A 20,412-nucleotide genomic window follows, 5' to 3' on the forward strand; every position below is an offset into this window, starting at 1 on the left:
CGCGGGCTGGCGGCCGAGTCCCGGTGGGCGCTGGGCGCTGGGCGCTCGCGTTTCCACTGCCCTGCGCGCGGCGCCTCCCTCTCTGCGCCTTTTCCTTTCCGAGCCCAGAGCAGCCCCGGTGAGGCGCTGGGTCCCCTGCGTGGTTGCCGGGCCGAGCGCCTCCGAGCTTCCTTCCTTATTTGTAAAGAGTTAAGATTTAGTTGAATCCAAGATGAAGATCAGGGGCGAGGCAGTGACAGGAGCTAACATGTAGATGCCGGGCACAGTCTTACCTCGTTTACGCTTCACAATAGCCTATGAGGCTGATGCAGTGTTACCGCCCCCATTTCACAGACGAGGGAACAGGCAGAGCTAACTCGCTTGCCCCCGATTAAGGGCTTCTAGAGGTCTAACTGTGTTTATAACATTCCTCGCAGGCAAATGTCTGTGCTTCCAGCGTCGACATTACGAAAGCTTTGGTTTCCAGGGTTCCAGGGACCAACCCAACGTTCTGAGATTGGAATGTGTCTTGCTCCGAATCTGCCACTAATGGTTCCTATTTTTCTTTTATAAGAAAACTATTTTTAAAAATAATACTCATTTTTAAAAATATTCCTGGGCGGTTGGGAAAGATGTTTGGCTAGGGCGAGAGCCAAGTACCTAAAACCCGCGGCGGACGGGGGATCCGCACAGGAGGGAGGAGCCACTTGCCCTTCCTCAAGATGGCTGCTTCCGCGCGTCTTGCCCGCTCTAGGCAGTTTACCAAGATGGCGGCCACCTCTGCGGGTTCCGGGCGTGAGCGGGAGGTCTGCGCGCGCATGCCCAAAACAGGATTTCCGCTTCCGGCGGCTGGATTCTTCCTTTAACAAGATGGCGGTGGGAAGCAGCGGCGGTAGCGGCAAGCTCCGCTCGAAAAGCGAGATGGATTCGGGCTTCCTGGGGCTGCGGCCCACTTCGGTGGACCCAGCGTTGAGGCGGCGGCGGCGAGGCCCGAAGAATAAGAAACGGGGCTGGCGGCGGCTCGCTGAGGAGCCGCTGGGGCTGGAAGTTGATCAATTCCTAGAGGACGTGCGGCTGCAGGAGCGCACGAGCGGGTACGTGGGGCGGGACTTCCGGCAGCTGGGCCGCGTTTTGTGCGGTTGGGTGAGGGCGAGCGTGCGGGGGATGTCCTGGGCGCTGAGCGCTTCCATCCCGCGTACCCCTGGGGAAGCCGAGGGCAAGGGCTGGGTTTTCTGGGTGGGTGGCTGGGGCACTTGGTAAGGTTACCAAACACAGGATTCCCAGTTAAACTAGAACTCAGGTAAAGGGGCACTGTAATTTTATCATGTCCATGTGTTCCTTGCACCCATCCTAGCGTAGTGAACTTGAAGTATTAAGTTCCGTCAACTGACGGGAGAAGGCGTAGGCTGGAGGGGCCCCATGCCAGCAAGAGGATCTTGAGCATAAGAGGGGAGCTGGGCCCTGCCTTCGAGGTTAAACCTACTCCTCCTGCAACATCTTGCCCCCTCCCCAGCATGTGTGGCTGACATTCTGTGTTTCCATCTCCCAGTGGCTTGGTATCGGAGGCCCCCGATGAAAAACTCTTCTTCGTGGACACTGGCTCCAAGGGTGGAGGTGAGGAAGGGCTTTGTGGTGTTGCAAGGCAATGATTGGTCGTCTAGCCCATCTCAGCTTCTGAGTGTATCAGTGTTGATAACATGGCTTCCTTAGCCTGGTGTCAGCCTGGGACCCCCAAGTCTGTGCTGGGGCTCAGCCCTATGGAACCGAAATAGTGGGTGGGGAGTTGGTTTTGGGACACGAGGAGGCTCAAGGCCCTGATTCCTCTTCTTTCTGTCCCTTCCAGAGCTGAACAAGAAGAGGACCAAAGGCCAGAAGAGGTCACTGCTCCCCAAGAAACCGCTTCGGGTGGATCTCATTTTAGAGAACACATCCAAGATCCCTGCCCCCAAAGAGTGAGTGTCCCACAACCCTCGGACCCTTCTTTCCCACCGGATGTGGGCCTTCTGCCCTCTCTGCAGTGGCTCCCTCTCATTTCCTGGCCCTAAAGGAATTGCTGGGGAGGGAAGGAGAAAGGTGAGGGTTGCTTGGAGGCCAGGGATGGGGTCAGGTTTGGGCTTTGGGGAATGGGTTGGAGGGAGTGAGGCAGGGGCCAGGGTGTTGTGGCTGAGCAGGCGAGGATGGGGCCTCCACATGCCCAGGGACTCTGGGGATGGAGAGGAGGGATTCGGTGGGAGCTAGGAGGTGGCTCAGGCAGGACTTAGTGTCTGACCCCTGAAGAAAGGGGTGGGTAGAACAGGCCCTGAGATGGGAATATGGCAGGAGGAGTGGCTTTGGGGGCAATGTTGAGGTCAGTGTTGTGTGGTGTGTGAGGTACCTGGGAGACATCCAGGGTGAGGGTCCCAGAGGTGTTATTTTGTTGGGTTTCCAGTTCAGAGAGGCCTGGGCTGGAGACAGGCCGGGGGAGATGTTCCCTAAAGCTGCGGGACAATGAGGAATGGGAGGAGCTAGGAGGAAGCTGGCCTTTTGGAGGGTGCTTGGTGTAGGGGCTGCTGGAGGAGTGATTGGGGGGCAAGCAGGGGTGGGAGCCCGACTGGAGGATCCGGGCCCTTCCCAGGCCTTTATCTCACCCACCTCACCTGTGTGGCTTCTCCCCTCCCCAGCATCCTCGCTCATCAGGTACCCAACGCCAAGAAACTCAAGCGGAAGGAGCAGTTATGGGAGAAGTTGGCAAAGCAGGGCGAGCTGCCCCGAGAGGTCCGCAGGGCGCAGGCCCGACTCCTCAGCCCTCCTGTGGCCAAAGCCAAGCCCGGGCCCCAGGACACTGTGGAGCGGCCCTTCTACGATCTCTGGGCCAAAGATAGTGAGTGCCCCTGCTGTCACCTTGGGTAGGGCAGGGCTGCCGCCACACACAGCTGTGCGTGTTATCTAAGGGGCGCCCTGCAGGTGTTCTGAAGATCTTTAGCAGAGTCAGGCATCTCCAGGTGGCGCTCTTCTCCCTTTTGTGCTGGGCTTTCCTGAGGGCCGGCTCCTGCCCCTCAGCCAGGGGGCTCTCCTGCCTTCTGGAGCTTGAGGTCTGAGAGTCGGTTCTTCCCTCGCCCGTGCTTCAGAGCCATCTTTGTGGAAAGGAGAGGGGTCGGTGAGGGCCACGGTGATTGCCCACATGGGACAGCCCCCAGCATCTGCCCTCACTGCTCCACAGACCCTCTGGAGCGGCCGTTGGCTGGCCAGGACACATTCTTCCTGGAGCAGACCAAGAAGAAGGGTGTGAAGGTGAGCCTGCGTCCGAGTGGCGTCCTGGGAGGTCCCAGGTCAGAGGAGGGGCCGGGAGCCGAGGGACAGCTCTGAATTTGGGCCATAGAGCTCAGGTCTCAGAGCCCGCCCATCTTGCGATGTGTGGCGAGTTGTTGCCTGGAAGGGAGAGAGCAGGGTGCTTTAGGGAAGGTCAGGGAAACCCTTGCTGCAGAGAAGATGGTACTAATGGGTCAGGGACCTGGGGGAGCTTGCGGGCCAGGGAATGGCAGGACCAGCGAGGAGGAGGAGTCTGCAAGGTGGGGACGGTGGGGAGAAGGCTGGTGGGTTGAGGTGGAGGGGGGACGAGGGCAGGGGTGTCCACGTTGACCCCTGGGCTTCTGCTGGGGAGGCTGGATGCGCAGGGTTGAGGAAAGTCCCCAAGTGGAGGTGCTGTTGAGGGTGCTGCTCAGCCCTGAGCGAGCATTCACATCACCGGGTCTTGTTAAGGTGAAGAGGGCCCTGGCCCGGTAGCTGTGTTGGAATGTTGTTCTGTATACTGAAAGGTGGCGGGTTCGATTCCTGGTCAGGGGCACATACTTAGGTTGCAGGTTCGATCCCCAGTCGGGTGTGTGTGGGAGGCAACAAATTGGTGTTTCTCTCTCTGGCTCTCCCTTCTAAGATCAGTTTTTTAAAAAAGATGCAGAGGGTATGGGTGGATCTAGGAATTGTGTTTCTCACAGAGGGTAGTGGGAGCGCTGCACTATGAGTCTTTGTTGACCATGTGCTGCTCTGACAGACACTGCTGCGAGTTTCAGAGTGACAGGCTGCGGTGACTAAAGTCAAGGCTTGCTGGACCACGTGTTTTTACAAGTGTCACTCACCCCCACCCATAGGGGTCACAGGGACTCAGGAGAGGTGGGCAGAGCCCCTGCCTGCAGGGAGGTTGCTGGCCCTGGGGATACCGCTTCCGGGGGTACCAGATGTCCCGGACACTGGATCCCACAGCACCTCCTAGCTTGGAGGCTGTGGCAGCGCCAAGCATTTTCCACTCCCGAGCCTGGAGTCCAAGCCCTGGAGCTCATGAGAACATGAGTCCTGGGGCTCCTAGGTTTTACCCTCCTTTGGTTTTTGTCCAGCGGCCGCCGCGTCTTCATACCAAGCCGTCCCAGGTGCCTGCTGTGGAGGTGACACCTTCTGGAGCTTCCTACAACCCATCCTTTGAGGACCACCAGGTACATAGCCCTCTCTCCATCAGTACCTGCTGACTGGGTTGGCATTCTCTTGCCTGGTATTTTCTCCATGCCCACTGGGAGCTGGGGACTCAGCAGTGACCAAGTTAGTCCCAGGCCTGTCCTCCTGGGGCTCACAGCCTAATGGAAGAGACAGACTTTTTCCCAGACAGTGACAACCGAGAATAGGTGGAGCTGGGAAGGGGGAACCCAGAGGTTTGGTCCTTACACCACCCCTGCCCCCTCCCAGGCCCTGCTGTGGGAAGCCCACGAGGTTGAACTACAGCGGCAGAAAGAGGCAGAGAAGCTGGAGCGGCAGCTGGCCCTGCCCACCACAGAGCAGGCTGCCACCCAGGTGAACCCACACCTGCCCACCCTCTCCTCCTTCCCCTCGTTTGGCCCCTGACACCTTCCCTGTCCACTGACACCCTCCCTCTCCCCCAGGAGTCTACATTTGAGGAGATGTGCCAGGGGCTTCGAGAAGAGTCAGATGGGGAGGGGGAGCCGGGCGAGGGCCAGGACAAGGGACCCGAGGTGGCCCAAGACCAGGCTGGAGACGACCAGGCCGGAGACGATCAGGCCGGAGGAGGCAAGGCCTCAGCCATACCTGCCCACCTGACCACTGTGGGGAAGAAGACGGAGCAGCAACGTCGGCGGGAAAAGGCTGCCCGGATGCTGGTGAGCACTGTGGGCTCAGGTCTGCTTTCCCTGCTCCCGCAGCCTGATTTTTTCTGTCTTCACCCAGCTTTCTATCATGTCCGCAGCCTGCCTTCTCTGATCCCAGCAGCCTATCTTCTCTGGTCCCTGTAGCCTGCTTTTTTTGCTGTTTGGGATCCTCGTAGCTGCTCTGCCAGCTGAGTGAGATAGATTTTCCAGGGCCCTCCAGGCACCCCTTTGGGTTCAGGGTATATAGTGGGGAACAGGCTAGGTCCAGGTCCTGCTGCCCATTCAGGGGACTGGGGTTGAATGGTGAGGAGGTTTGTTTTTGGAAACCACAGCTGTGAAGACACTAGAGCAGCTGGCCTGCTATGACTTGAGCTCAGGTGGCCAGGAAAGAAATCCTGTGGGAGGTCGCATTGGAAGATACCGGGTCCTGCAGGGCCGGTAGTGCTGCGCTGAGCCCTGACTCCAAATGTTCCTGCAGCGGGTACAACAGGCTGCTGTGCGGGCTGCCCGGCTGCGGCACCAGGAGCTGTTCAGGCTGCGTGGGATCAAGGCCCAGGTGGCGCAGCGGCTGACGGAGCTGGCACGACGGAAGGAACGACGGCAGGCACAGCGGCTGGCTGAGGCCAACAAGCCCCGCAGGCTGGGGCGGCTTAAGTGAGGCCCGGGTTGGGCGCTCCTGGGGAAGGCCGGGAGGGGTCCTGGTACCTGCCTGCGCTCAGCCTGGTCCTTCCTGCAAGACCATGTCTTCCCCAAAGCCCCATGTCCTCAAAGGCCCACTGCCCAGCCCACTCTCCCCCAAGATTTGGCTTGGGACTGTGCCCTGATCCCGGCCCCCTGTATGCCCTGTCCTGTTCTCCAGGTATCAGGCCCCTGACATCGACGTGCAGCTCAGCTCAGAGCTGTCCGACTCACTCCGGACCTTGAAGGTACTTGCCCACCCAGGTTGGTGAAGTTCTGTAGGGGAGAGCCTGTGCCCAGTGATGACACCCATCCTTGCTCCCCGTGCCCCCCAGGGGCTGTGGGCGACACCTTGGCTGCCCCCAGGCTGGGCCAGTTGGGCTGATTGATGCCTGGGGGCTGAGGGCACAGGGTCCTGAGATTGTGGTTCCCAGGGGTGAGGGGTTGGGTGATGTGATGGTTTGAACCTTGACCCTCAGAAGACCTTCCTCCCAGCCAGGTCCTATTGTAGCCCCTGTTCTCCTGCCCTTGCCCTCTCCAGTCCCAGAGGGCTCATCCTAAAGCTCAAAATGGATCTTGTCCCTCCCCCAGTTCGAACCTTTCATGGCTCCCCAGTGCCCCGGGAGGAAGCCCAGTTTCTTACCCAGCCAGGGACCCTGCGCGGTCTGGCCTGCCTTGGGCTGCAGCTCCTGTGCTTCACTAGTGGGCCCCCTGTGCCCCCTTCCCTGACCCCTGGTGTTGCCCCGCTGCTCCCTCTGCCTCCACGCCCTCCTCCACTTCAGCGCCTTCCTGTGATTCCTCCAAACCCAGCTCAGAGGCCGCCGTGGGTCGGTACCCAGCACTCCACGAGCTCAGGGCCAGCTGAGCCCCTGGTACCCAAGGCGAGCCAGGGGTCTTTGCTGTCAGGAAGACTGCAGGGGACTGAGCCTGCACTGGAGCCCTGGCTGGACCCCCACGAAGAGGTCAGGCCCTCGGGTCTCTTGCCAGGTGCCCACTGACACCTCCTCTGTGTCCCACAGCCTGAGGGCAACATCCTCCGTGACCGGTTCAAGAGCTTCCAGAGGAGAAACATGATCGAGCCCCGGGAGAGAGCCAAGTGAGGGCCACTGCCGTGGGGGAGGCTGGAGCCTGCCTGTGCCTGGTGGGCGTGCCTGTCACCCACTGCTCTCTGTTTCCTTCTCCAGGTTCAAGCGCAAGTACAAAGTGAAGCTTGTGGAGAAGCGGGCGTTCCGAGAGATCCAGTGAGTGACACCCCTTCTCCTTCCTGCTGGCATTCACTTGGCCCCCAGGCCCATCTCATACCCGGTAACTGTGGCCAGTGGTTGAGGGTCAGCCCACCAGATGCACCTGAACCCAGAATTGGGGCAGGAGGATCCCCAAAGGGAAAGGGAAGGGCCCAAACAGAAGGGGATGTCAAGTGGGTGAGAAAGTAGATTCCACTGCCCTCAGCCACCCTCATCCCCTCCTCTGTCCCCAGGTTGTAGCTGATGCTGGATGCCAGAGCCCTCACCCTTCAATAAACCACCTTCAGACCAACATTTAGGGCCTTGTGTGTTACTTGTCCCCTGCTGTGGGCAGCTTCTCTCTTCCCATCCCCCTCTAGCACATAAGGATGTAGGTTCCAGAACCATCTCCACCAAAGCCTGGTGAGACCCCAGGATGTGGTAGAGGGCCCATCCCTCAGGGTCCAGGTGGGCAGCCATTCCCCAGTGTGAAGGAGGTCTGAGAGGAGACCTTCTGGGGGGACCACTGCTCTCTGCCCAGGCAATGAGAGGCATGCCTTGATGACAGCCCTGTGACATTGAGAGTGGCAGCAACCAACGTTTGCTGAGTGCCTGCTGTGCTGTCAGGCAGATGGAGACTCATGAGCCCTCACAGCCACCCCATTGAGGGCCAGACTCACCCCATTTTAAAGATGAGGAAGTGAAGGACATCAAAGGGGGTGTCCCCCCCCATACACACCTATTTAATGTTTTTTGAAACCTTAATTCTGTAATTAATGAAGACTGTTATCACTGTTAGTCATTGATATGGTGCATAAAGATACCAAAAACCCATGGCTGTCATCCCTGCCCTCTGCCTTCCATGCGAACCCTCTCTCTCTGCAGAGGTGGCTGTCACTGCAGTTTGGAGTGAGGGATGCCATTATGTCCCATGTGCCGCTATTGAAAACATTCTCGCCCATGTGGAAATAAAATGACTTTACTTTCCTGTGTCTTGGGCACTTTCCTGTGTCTTGGGCAGAACCACACTGCACGCGGCTCCTCACTTGCTTTTTACTGCGTGTAGAGAACTGGAGTCTGCGGGGCCTTCCTCGCTCGTTCCTCAGCTGCGGAGGCTTCCGCTGCTCGAGTGTGTCGTCCTCTCACTTGCCCGCATTGCTCCTGGTGGCGCTGGAACAGCTGTACATGTTCCATTCCCCGTGTCCATAGGACAGGAGCCTGGAAGTGAGCCTCGGCTGAAGGGACAGTGCCAAGGGGCCATTGGATGGAGTCGCCCGGTTGCTCTCTGTGGGCTGTGCTGATTCTTACCCTCCAGCCACCCACAGCGCGCTGGTTTCCTGGGGCTTCCCTGCTCTACGATCCTGCTCTGTTTACTCTTGTGCCTGGTTGCCAGTGAGCTCTGTCATCTCTTCAGAGGATCACTGACAATTTCCTCTTCTGGGGGCATTTAAACCTTTTGACCATTTCCTTCCTGGGCAGTTTGTCATTTTCTTATTTATTTGTAGTGGCTGAAGTCTGTCATATGTATTACAAATATTTCTCCTGGGCTATTCCTTTTGACTTTGTATAGGGTATCTTCTGTCAGAAGTGTTCTGTGTTCTCAGTTTTCTGTTAACCTTATTCCTTTTTTTTTTTTTTTTGAGGCCATTTGGAAAGATTTTTCCAGATCAAGATATTTGTAAAAATAGAGCAAGCAATTTATAAAAGACATAGATGAAGGGAGAGACTAATGTCAGAGCCTCCCCTCACATCCTCTTCTGTCTTAAAAATAAAAAGGAATGTTGTACAAGGAAAGTGGCTTTGGAGGCGGGGGTGTAGATGTAGGGAGGGGGAGAGGCAGGATGGTAGGTTGAGGTGAAAATGAAAGCCACTTGGTATCTGCTAAAGATCCTTGAGCCCCGGCCTCTGACCTGGTAAACCCATCCTGGGGAATGAGTCTGGAGGAAACTGCTGGAAGAGGAGAGGAAACTCTTAATGTCCAGAGGTGGCCATCAGCACATCCGTCTTCCGTGGATGAGATGAAGTGGTCACAGCTACTCAAGGGCAAATTCTGCAGCCTAGTCATTAGGCGGAGTCCACAGGAAATTCACGCCACGTTATGGCCTGGGGAGATGTGCCCGTTCCCATGCGTGCAGAAATGGGCTCTGTGGCAAAGGTACGTGGGTGTTTAATTGCACATCAGTTACATTTCACATCTGAATTTTACAGCCAAAAAAAACCACTCGGAGATGTACTGATGCCTGCACCGTTCTTTGAAGTGCAAAAAATGGCTGGTGGATGGACAGGTACCCAGGTGCGCCAGAACCCAAGTGTGATGAAATGAGAATGGTAGGATCTAGATGTGTGTGAGGGGTGGTATGGAAAGCTCGACTCTACTGTTTGAAAATATTCCTAATTATAGGGTGAAAGGCGCGTTGGGGTTTAGTGAGGTGCTAATGGAGCTTAAGTTCCAGCCACTTACCTGCCTGCGCTGGTTCCTTTCAAGGCCCTATGCCTCCTTTTGAATTTATCTTTTCCTAAAGCAGGTCCCCCAAACTAGAGAGCTTCAGGCACCACAAAATCTGGAGCTGCCTCTGATATAAAACTAATGGAAAGGACCACCCACCAGTTGGGTGATCTAGACCACAGGATGAGCACAATTGGACTATTAAAGGATGGAGGTCATCTGTAGGCAGCAGCTAGAATTAAGAGCACGGATTTGGGAGCCAGCCTCCCAATTTCAAATCCCAGTTCTATTGCATATCAGCTGTGTGACCCAGTGAAAGTTACTCACCATCTCTGTGCTTCAGGGTCCCATCTGACCTTTGGACATCATGATAGCACCCACCTCACTGTGGTTCATCACAAGGACTGAGTCTGCATATGAAAGTGCTTAGAATGGCCTGTCACAGAGTAAGCCCTAGATGAAGGTTCGCTATCAAAACAATGTCAGGAACAAAACAAAAATGGCTTAAAAAAAAACACACAAAAACATGGAAACTTGCAATCTGTGCCAAAGACCCCTCACAAAGACTTTACCTTTGGCTCACTGATTGCACTCTTGGGAACGTGCCCTAAGGAAATGGCCGGAAATTTGGGTAAAAGCATAACAGAGGCAGGTCCAGCTGAGCACTGTGTAGAATGGAAGGAAATGTGGTAATGGACTCGGGCAGACCTGGCCACTCCAGGGACTCGGACTCTTCGGCCACTAACCCAGGGGTGGGGCGCATGCTTGTGTTCTGATGCTTTGTGGGAGAAGCAAACAGGATCTGGCACCTTTGGTGCTGGCGCTCATCAACCTGACCCCCTGCCCAAGGTCTCTGGGTGGGGGGATTACAGGGGCCGATTTCTCCTTCCTGTGACTTTTTCCAGCATTTCCAACTTTTCTATAATGGAGAAACTTTTTTTTTTACATAGTTTTTTTTGGTTTTGTTTTTGTTTTTTAATTTGATTTGAGAGAGGGAGGAAGGGAGAGGGAGAGAAACAATGTGAGAAACATTGATCAGTTGCATGGAGAAAACTTTTTTAAAAATAGGAACTCGCCTGGCCGGGCGTGGCTCAGCGGTTAAGCGTCAACCTAGGATCCAGGCGATCGGGGTTCGATTCCCGGTCGGGGCACATGCCCGGGTTGCGGGCTGCAGCCGATCAATGACTCATCATTGATGTTTCTAGCTCTCTCTCCCTCTCCTTTCCTCTCTCTGAAATCAATAGAGATATATTTTAAAATAAAATAAAAATAGGAACTCAAAATGTGGACAGAGATTCCTCGATGCAAAGATGTCTGCAGCTGTGCTATTTGGAAGGTCAGAAAGAGAAACAGTCCAAATGTAGGACAGTAAGAAATGGGCTTGGACAAGTGGGGTATCTACAGCTGAAGCGGCCAGAGGTGGAGAGAGGGGACCAGGGTGGCAGATGAACCACCCCCACTCCAGCCACCATCCCCACCCCGTAAGGCTAGAAGTACCTCCAGGGGGGAGGAAGGGTGGTCAGGAAGTTGGGTCAGGGGATAGATTTCTGTGAACCGTGCCCCCCCCAAGACCGGAGTGGAATGGGGCAAACCAGGGCAGGGACCCCCTGGTGACCATGCCAGGAGTGGTCTCATGGCGCCACCTGTGGCCCTGCATGCATATTAAGGTCCCTTTCTCTCTGAGTGTCCCTTTGTGGACGGTCAAATGCAGAATCCCCCAAGTTCAAGGTGAAGTGATACAGGTGAGAGACAGTGGCCGCCAGAGGGCGCTGAGAGCCCATGCCAAACCGGCCTGGAGGTTCCTGCACGACCCTAACCCCCTTACTCAGGACCCCTCAAAGGGCCACACTGCAGCAGGCTGGATAAAAGTTGGACTGGAATGGGTGCAGATCCAAGGAGACACCTCTCTAGGCTCACCCAGAGGGCTTCTGGGGGTTCTGGGGGCTGTGGGTTGGGGCTTAAAGGTCCTGCTAAGGAGATGATTAATATGTTCACAAGGGTTACAAACCGCCTCCACTCAGGCCTGGCGGAGCGGGAGAATGGGGGTGGGCGGGTGCTGCACCTGGAGAGGTGAGAGGTACTAAGTGGTGAGGATCAGTGGGAGGATAGGACGGACAGGGGTCCCTCTCCTTAGGGGCGTGTGTAGATCACAGTGGGGCCTGGCCAGAAGGTGTGTAGAAGGTTGCACTCCAAATCTTTGTCACTTGGCTGTAGGCAAGGGTGGCTAGCAGCACCCCTGACTCTCCCACCCCCCTAACCTGTTCCTTCTCCCATTGACAGGCTGCGATCTTACTCAGAACCCCTAAGGACCAGCAGGCATCATTCCACTCCACTCATTCCTCAGTGGACCTGTTTATCAATCCATGTGTAGGCCCGTCCACCCACCCACCCATCCATTTATCCAACTGAGGCAGGAGAGTAAGGAGCTAGGGAGATTCCTGGACAAGTGGAATGAGGGAAACAAACAAAATAATTAAACAAGGCCAAACAAGGCCAGCTAACAAATCACAAGGTTTTATCTTCCCTAACCAAGGACATTAAGGAGCAGATGGTTTACACCTTCCAGACCATGCTGGGGGCGGACTTGTCTGGGTCTTGGTCCCTCTGGTTCCTCTCCAGTGACGCTCTTTAAAAATGAAACCAACCAGCTTGGCCAGCGTGGCTCAGCAGTTGAGCATTGACGTATGATCCAGGATATCCCGGTTCGACTCCTGGTCAGGGCACATGCCCAGGTTTCGGGCTCCATCCCCAGTGGGGAAGCTGACCAATGACTCATCATTGACATTTCTCTCTCTCCCTCTCCCCCTCTCTCTGAAATCAATAAAAATACATTAAAAAAAAATTCACCAATCTGCACACTTAACATTTGTGTGCTTTACTGTATAAGCAAAAGTAAATTAAATAAAAAAAGGGGGGGTCTGGAAAGGCATGAGGAGGTGACATTTGAGCAAACGCCCCATGTCACCAGTACCACTGAATGCCCCCAAGCTCCTGCAGGTACCGTGTTCCTCAGTGTAGCTCACACCCAGACACTTGCCCTGGCTCTTTCAGGTGCCATATTCACCAGAATAGGTCGCACCAAGTTTCTGCCACCAACACAGGTAGGCACTGTGTCAGTGGCACAGTGTGCACCGTGTAAACAGAAGAGGCCTCACCGGGACTAGGGGGGAGGGGGGCGGGGGACTTTGGGCAAATCTGCCCCCAGTGGAAGAAGAGCCCACAGGCCCCACTTTTCTATGAGAAACATGCCTTCCCCTTTAAGGATGCAAATCGGCTTCTTATCAGTGGAGAGCCAGTCTGGGAGGAAATGAACCCCACCTCCACCCCCCAGCTCTGTGGCATTGGAAGTGCCTGGCATTTCCTAGAAAGAGAAGGGCTATCGCGCGGAGAGGAAGATAACGTCCTCCTGGTGCTAACAAATGGCTTAGTTCCTTTCCTGTTTCACAGCCGGTTTCGCAGGCTTCAATTGTTTTGAATGTTTGTGAACATTCAGATACACGGCATGTTTTTTTAAAGATGGTCTTTGTGGAAATTAATGATGGTGACATTGATAATCGTTGACAGAAGCAACTCAACAATGCTTACTATTTTCTAGTGGGGGCAGCATACCTGTGAGGACCAGAGTGGCTGGGGCAGTGCTATGAGAGCCCAGAGCGGATACTGACCTAGCTTGTATTATTACAAAATAATTTTGGGGAGAAAATAATAATCCATACAGATGTAAAAGTCAAAGTGTTAAAAGTAAGGTGTTACAACCAGTTCAGACGAGCTCAAAGAACAGACACATTTCTATATCAAGAATATTGAAACAGCCAGCCGGGCGTGGCTCAGCAGTCGAGCATCGACCCAGGATCGAGGCGATCAGGGTTCGATTCCCGGTCAGGGCACATGCCCGGGTTGCAGGCTCCATCCCCAGGCCAGGGCCTGCAGGAGGCAGTCGACCAAAGACTTTCATCACTGAAGTTTCCCTCTCTCTCTCCCTCTCTCTGAAATCAATAAAGATTATATACCATGTATATTATATTATGTTACATACATAAAGATCATATGCGTACATACACATAGTTATAAAGAATATTGTAACAGGCGTGGCCGTGCGCTCGGTTGGTTGGGCGTCCTTCTGTGCACCGGTTCAATTCCCGATCAGGGTGCATGTCCGGGTTTCGGGCTAGATCCCTGGTGGGGGCCTGCAGGGGGCAGCGGATCAACATCAGTGTTTCTCTCTGTCTCTCCCTCTTCCTCTCTCTCGCACTAAAGGTCAATAAATTTTAAAAACAGCCCCCCCCCGCCCCCCGCTGTGACGCAGCCACGGTCCTCAGCGCTCCGACCGCCCTCGGCAATTTCGTTTCCAACCAGCAGCGGTTGGTCGCAGCCCCGCCCCCCAGGCCGTACCATTCAGGCCCGGAGGGGGTCGGGGGGTGGGGGACCCGGAGGGCTTCTCCGGGGACTGCCCCTGTGGGGACGCTCCCTGGCCCACCAGGGGCAGCGGCGGGAGGCTCCGGCGAGGGGCTCAGGGCTGCGGGCCTAGGGGCCCCTGGTCCCCTGCCGCGGGCACTTCTCCCCTCCGACCCCCCCCGGCGTTGGTTCGCGCCAGGGAGCGCGGAGGTCGGTCCCCGGCCGGCTCCCTGCGGCGCAGACCCGAGTCCGCCGCGGGTCGGTTGGTGTCGTGCGGCGCCGATGCTGCGGTCCCGAGCCATGGCGGTGGCCGTCCGAGTCATTTATTGGTGAGCGCGACGCTAGAGACCCCAGCCGGGCCCAGTCTCCGTCCCAGAGGAGCTGGGCATGGGGGCGTCGGGGCAGGACCGTAGGGACCCTCCGCGGGAGCGGGGACCGTGTGGGTGGGGTGGGCGGAGGCCAGAGGGCCTCGACCCCAGCCCCGTCGGCGACCTTCTAGACGCCTCAGGTTACGGAAGGCAGACCTGCGATACGGTGGCCACTTGAACCCCCCCCCCCCGACTCTGGGAGTCAGTTTGGGGTGCGGGGGGGGCTGTCAGATTGGTAACGGGAGAGGCGCCCCCGTCAGCGCTTAGGCGTCCCCTCCCCCAGCGCCGTGAACAATCGTAGGGCGGGGACGGGGAGTTGAGAAGCTTCTAGAAGGCTGGCGTGGGTTTGGAAAAGGAATGAGCGCAATGGGAGGGCCTTTTCTGGCCTCGGCGTCCCCGTCTGTAGAGGGGAGGGCGTGGTCCTGTCCCCGCGTCGGTGTTGGGCGCGTTCGGGCTGATGCCCCGCAGGAGTGGCCCGCGGGGCTGGGCGCTTTCTCCGCGTGAGGGCTCCGCGCGCTGACTCCGGGCCCGAAATAGCCGGCAGTGGGGGCTGGGGAGGCGTCAGATTTCCTCCTCAGGACTGGGGGGGCCTTGGGGGCCCCTCAGAGCCTCCAGGGCTGCAGGAGGCGGTGTGGGGGTGGACTGGGAGGGGGCAGGGTGTTCCTGCAGTTCTCATCCTAACCCAGTCCTCTTCTCTCCCTCCCCCTCTTCCTCCTCATGCTTGTGGTCTCCTTGCCGCCTCTCCCTTTCTGCGCCCCACTTTCTGCCTCTTGTCTTCCTTGCTCTGTGTCGGGTTTCTTTGGTTGTCTTCCTCCCTCCTGTGTCCCTGCCTCCCCGTCTCTGTGCTACTCACTCCCTTACTCTGTCTGTCTTTCTCTTGAGGATGTCTGTCCCCTCCTGGGTTTTAACATGTGTCCTTCATTTCTTCCTGGCCCCCCTCCCCTCTCCCTGGATTCCCACGGTGTCCCTCTCTCCCTGGTCCCCACTCTCTCGGACTCTCCCACCAGTGGTGCATGAGGTTACAAGCCCAAGGTAAGCGTCTGGCTGAGCAAGAGGCATCCTGGGAGGATGGGGGAGGGCTAGGTGGCATGGCCCCTGTTGACCCCATTGTCACCCCACCCCCATAGTATCTTCAGCTCAAGAAGAAGTTAGAAGATGAGTTCCCCGGACGCCTGGACATCGTGAGTCCTGGGGATGGGGAAGAGCTCGAACAGGGGTCACACACTCTGTCCCTCAGCCCTGGACGTCAGTGGGGTGGTATGGGGCAGCCGCGCCCTTCACCCATGTTCTCCATTCCCTGGGAAGGGGCGGGTGTCCCCAAGAGGGCATCTCAGCTCCTCCTATATCTCTCTCTCCCCAGTGCGGCGAGGGGACTCCCCAGGTTACCGGGTTCTTTGAAGTGATGGTAGCAGGGAAGTTGGTTCACTCAAAGAAGGTATGTCCATCTGTCCTGCCTCCTTTGGGGGGGGGGGGGTTGGGGCTGGGCTTAGTGTCTTGGTCCCAGCTCATCTCTCCCCTCTTCCTTCCACCCCCAGGGAGGCGATGGCTACGTGGACACGGAGAGCAAGTTTCTGAAGCTGGTGGCCGCCATCAAAGCCGCCTTGGCTCAGGCCAGTGGGCCATGAAGGCCGAGGTGAGAGCATCTCAGCTCCTAAACCGGAGTTGGCTCCTGGTGCCTGGAGTTGATGCCTAGTTCCTAATGGACCCCCAGCCTAAGTACCCCCAACCCAGTACTGTACATTCCAGGACAAGTAGCCATTTCCATACTGTTCTCGGGGCCGTAGACCTGTCTCTCATCACCATCTGAGCTTCATTTCCAATTTTCAAGGCAATATGTTCCTGCTGAGCCCCAACCCCAACCTGTCCTAGAACTTGGCACAGGCCTCTAGCCCAGCCCAGAACCAAGTTCTGGCTCCACCCTCGAGAGCCCAGAGGCACTTTCTACCATCCTCCAAACTTGCGTGCCATGCTCCACCCGTGTCTAGAACAGAGCATCCTACCCCAGTCCACCGTGGACTCTGGCTCCTGCCCCCAGCGTACTTTACGCCAGAAAGCTGGTTCCCAGATGCTTTCAGCTCCAGTTCTGTTTCTTAGAGTCTCTGCTGGGACAGAGTGAGGTCATGGTCAGTGTGAATGTGCACACGCAGATTTCAGTTACTGTGATGCCTTGTGTGGGTCTGAAATGAAGTGAGCCTCCCCGATTTAAAAACAATTGAGAACTGTAGTTTCAAAGCTGCAGGAGCTGAATAAATGGGGGCTGTTGTTAGGAGGGAGGGATGGGGCTGCCACCACGTGAGACTTGAATACTTCATGACTGGAACGGAGCCCATCCTGTTGTGTAATCGCACCATTTGCCTCTTCCAAACTGTCAGTAACTTTAAGGTGTTCACTTACATCAGCCTGAGGTTTACTTGGCTTCTAGAGAGGCCCACAGTGGCTGCTGTCAGCCAACAGGCAAAAATGGGATTGACGCAAAGAAAGGGCAGCGAGAGGACAGGAGTGGTTTGCATGGTTTGTGAGTGCCATTTCAGGGGTCCCCAAGACCAGTCTCAGGCTTGGCGGTTTGCTAGAAGGACCCACAGAACTCAGTAAGACTGTTAGACCCCTGGTTAGGGACCATGACAGGGAAGTGACAGAGATTGAAGTCAGTGAAGTCTGGCGCATGGGCCCGGGGCCTGGAAATCAGGCGGGAGCTCCGAGTGAAGTGAAGTCCGGCGGGCCACACACAGTCCTCCCCGCAGTGGTGTGACTACAGGCACAGAGTACTGCCAGCCAGGGAAGGTCACCTGATCCTTGGGGGTCAGTCATAGAGCCATAGAGGAGTGTCTGCATGGCTGAGCTTAGTCTCCAGCCCCTCCAGAAGTTGAGCTGCTAGCTTGGGGCACACGTGAGCTGGTATAATCCCAGGCCCCAGGTAAAGCAAGACACCAGGCAGGACATTCTGAGGTGACTCCCTGTTGGCCTGTCTTTGGGCAGGGTGAGCCCTACCTAATCAGTTGGTGACTGGTGAAGCTGTCTGAAGGGAGTGGGCTGGTTGGGGGGCGGGGTCAAAGAAATTAGTTTTGTTGTGATGTTTTCCCTTTTGCCTGGAAATTGATCTTACCTCAGGGCTGGGGAAGTGTGTCTGTCTTTCTGTAAGTCTGCTGGGGGCCACCCATCAACTTCCCTCCTCAGAGTTTCTCAGGATACACTCAGATGAGAATGAAGCCTGGGCCCGCGTTGCCCGGTGGCTTAGGGTTTTCCCTCGCGTCGGCCGCTTCCTCATGCCTCATTTTCTCCCTGGGTTGCATTTTCCCGTCTCCCTCTTACTGATCTTCCCTTACTGTGGGTCCCAACCCGGCCTCTCTCCCTGCAAGCTGACCCCTCCCCTCCTCTTCTCTGCACAGTCCAGTGACCTTGGCCCAGCCTCTCCCGGCAGACGCTTCATGATGGGATGGACTGAAATGTCTCCTGGACGCCGGGTCTCTCCCTGATGTTCTGCGGCTGCTGGGCGGGGATCGAAGCCCTGGTCTACCTGTGTGTGTGTGTGTGTTTGTGCCTCCCTGGAATCTAGCTTTGCACACTGCCTCCCCTTTCACCATCTCCCTCCCTGCATTCCCCCACGTTTCCCTGTCTCCCCCTGGTGTTTGGGGTGGTCCCGCTCCAGGCTTCCTTCTCAAGGAGGAGCCTAGAGAGGGAACCGGGTGTGAGAGTCTCAGGTTTCAGTTGTGTTTGCAACGGTTCACAGTTCATTAAATATTGAATGTGTGCACGTGTGTCTATTTTACTCCTGGAAACGCCCCCCTTCCGTCTCTGTTTCAGGAAAGCAGACCCCAGAGCCAGCGCCTTGCTAATAAGCATTTTATAGCTTTGAGGTGAAGCAGCTGTGATAGGAATTTAAACGAGACTCTGACCTCCATGTCATTTGTCCAAATAAGTTGCCAGTGGCCCAAAGTGTCTCAGCACTAGTGTTAGTTTGCCAGGGTTGCCATGGCAACACCCCACAGACTTGGCAGCCCAAACAGCAGCCATTTCCTTCTCTGTCCTGAGGCTGGAAGGCTGAGGTCAAGGTGTTGGCCCGCTGGCATTCTGAGGCCTCTGCCTGTCTTGCAGATGGTCACTTCGCTGTGTCCTCACATGACCTCTGCATATGCACCCTGGTGACCAGTGTGTGTCCACATTTCCTCTTGTAAGACACCAGTCACATTGGAAAAGGGCCCACTTTAATGGCTTCATTTTAATTACCTTTTTAAAGACCCTATCTCCAGACAGACACATTCTGGGTTCTTGGCAGTTGGGACTTCAATATGTGAATTTGAAGGCCTTGCGGGGTGGTTAATTTGTCCTATAATGACACTGCTCCCAAGGAGAGTATGGGAGGGTGTCTTGCTGCCTCCAGCTGGGCTGGTGAGTCCTTTCACTGGGGGCCATTTATATCTTATATGTACCCACCTGGTCCTGAAAAAGTCTAAATTACTAAAACATGAAATTTTACTTCTATAAAATCCTATGTTCAGGAAGGGAGGAGAGCCCTAGAAATATCTACCACCATTTTTTATTTTAACTTTACCTTATGCATGGAGGAGAAAAAGAAAGTGCCATGATCCTATTTTGATTTAACCAGGACAATTCACACCTTCAAGCTAAGAGAATTTGCCCAGAACAGGGACACAGTGAATTCTTTTCCAACAGCAGCACTATGTGGCCAACTTGTGAACTGCACCGTCTGGGGTCAACTCCCATCACCAGGAAGTCACGTGGGGTCCCAGTGCATCTCCATGGAATCACGGTCACTGAGATTTAGTTAAATGAGTCACCATCTTTTGCTTGGTGACCTTACGCTTTTCAAAAAAACAAGTTAGAAAAATACATCTCAAATTCTTTAACTCCTTGCTGGCCGTGGGACCTCAGACAAGTGACCTCACCTCTCTGGGTGAAGATTTGGTGGGAAGAACCAGGGGAATGAGGGCGGGGGAATGAAGGCCACCCTAGGCTGGCGTCGGGCATGGCCAGGGACAAGCGCAAAATGGGAGATTTTGCCCTCAATGCCTTTGGGACCCTTTGCCCTTTGGGGGACTTATGTGGCCAAGATAACCTTCCCAAGTCCTTTTTTTTCCCTACATTAAGAAAAACTTGATTTCCAGGGGTGTGGGGGGTGGGTGGGGAGAGAAACACTGACTTGTTCCACTTAGTGATGCATTCATTAGTTAATTCTTGTGTATGTCCTGACTGGGGATTGAACCCACAACCTTGGCGTAGTGGACGCTCCAGTCAAGGCACACAGCCAGGGCCCTTAGTGACAGGAGTTCTGTTCAACCAGTTTCACACGCTTCTCCAGGGTGCTTGTCCTACGGTTCTGCTGTAATACTGCTGTGGCCGTGGGAGGAGGCAAGCGCAGTGCCCACCCGCCGCTCCTGCCCGCGGAGTCCGCAGCGTGACCCGCCGCTCCTGCCCGCGGAGTCCGCAGCGTGACCCGCCGCTCCTGCCCGCAGAGTCCGCAGCACCGAGGCATCTTCCCTTCCCGACTCAGGAACTGCTGTTCGTGCCTCCCTGCTTTTCCTCACTTCCCTCCCGCCAGCGGAAAGGCCGAGTCCCCTTAGCTCAACCCCTCAGCGACTCCACTTCGCGGCGCCTCATGCCAGGCAGCTCCTCCTACTTTTTTAAATAAAAATTTCAAACTTCAAGGACATTTATTAAGAACCTTGAGGTCCTCAGCTCAGCAATGTAATCAAAGTCACTTAGGCTCTATGCTGAGCATGTAAACGACACAACACGCTCCAGGTAATTCACACACGTGCGTGGAGAAAGTGGGGTGGTTACCCACAGTCCGTGGATGTCCAGCTGTCTACATGTTCCTCTCCGAATAATCCCAGAAGCAGATGGGCTCCCAGCTCTCCAGGGCAGAGGGGTGAGGGGCTCTGCTCTCCAGCTGGGCACCTGCATCCTGCTCAGCTCATGCTGACAGTCTTCTCAGAAAAGCACTTGGACGCTCTGGTGTTTGGTGGGACCTCCTGCAGGCAAGGGATTAGGCTTCTGGCCTTAAGGGACATTTTGTAAGGATATTAGAACACATGGGACAGCTGCTGCCACATGGGGAGTCACCCATGCTGGGGCCACCCTGCCTGTTTTGATTTTGAGATCAAGAAATTCCGATGCTTCAGTTTCCCCTTCTTCCTATCCCCCCATCTCTCCTCTCCCCTTCTGTGTCTCCCCTTCTG

At 55.7% G+C, this 20,412-nt stretch overlaps 1 protein-coding gene, 1 long non-coding RNA gene and 1 other non-coding gene across 4 annotated transcripts; all 3 read left to right on the forward strand.

Moving 5' to 3' along the window:
• Positions 1-831: 831 nt before the first annotated feature.
• NOP53 (NOP53 ribosome biogenesis factor) lies at positions 832-8,800 on the forward strand. The gene is made up of 13 exons (XM_016216739.2): positions 832-1,073; positions 1,529-1,593; positions 1,823-1,931; positions 2,640-2,839; positions 3,179-3,249; positions 4,347-4,442; positions 4,690-4,794; positions 4,884-5,117; positions 5,584-5,759; positions 5,965-6,031; positions 6,803-6,879; positions 6,968-7,024; positions 7,261-8,800. Exons 1-13 carry the CDS (start codon positions 850-852, stop codon positions 7,265-7,267), a joined length of 1,488 nt encoding a protein of 495 aa, XP_016072225.2. The 5' UTR covers positions 832-849; the 3' UTR covers positions 7,268-8,800.
• LOC148091078 (small nucleolar RNA SNORD23) lies at positions 6,077-6,191 on the forward strand. The gene has a single exon (XR_015716091.1). It is a non-coding gene; the product is annotated as a small nucleolar RNA SNORD23 (small nucleolar RNA).
• Positions 8,801-14,927: 6,127 nt separating the features above from the next.
• Positions 14,928-17,966, forward strand: LOC107540043 (uncharacterized). 2 transcript variants are annotated; one of them, XR_001603466.2, is made up of 5 exons: positions 15,190-15,247; positions 15,343-15,396; positions 15,576-15,650; positions 15,751-15,848; positions 17,602-17,966. It is a non-coding gene; the product is annotated as an uncharacterized LOC107540043 (long non-coding RNA). The 2 variants fall into 2 exon arrangements; XR_015716036.1 differs by having other exon boundaries at positions 14,928-15,396.
• The last annotated feature ends 2,446 nt before the right edge of the window (positions 17,967-20,412 follow it).

Source organism: Miniopterus natalensis, chromosome 18, assembly GCF_054644295.1.
Source record: "Miniopterus natalensis isolate mMinNat1 chromosome 18, mMinNat1.hap1, whole genome shotgun sequence".
NCBI classification, from domain to species: domain Eukaryota; kingdom Metazoa; phylum Chordata; class Mammalia; order Chiroptera; family Miniopteridae; genus Miniopterus; species Miniopterus natalensis.

Excerpts from the sequence above, each read along its gene's own strand:
- NOP53 (XM_016216739.2), top strand. The coding sequence starts at position 850 with ATGGCGGTGGGAAGCAGCGGCGGTAGCGGCAAGCTCCGCTCGAAAAGC. Across the intron at positions 1,074-1,528 it reads CTGCAGGAGCGCACGAGCGG|TGGCTTGGTATCGGAGGCCC; the intron begins GTACGTGGGGCG and ends TCCATCTCCCAG. Across the intron at positions 1,932-2,639 it reads AAGATCCCTGCCCCCAAAGA|CATCCTCGCTCATCAGGTAC; the intron begins GTGAGTGTCCCA and ends TCCCCTCCCCAG.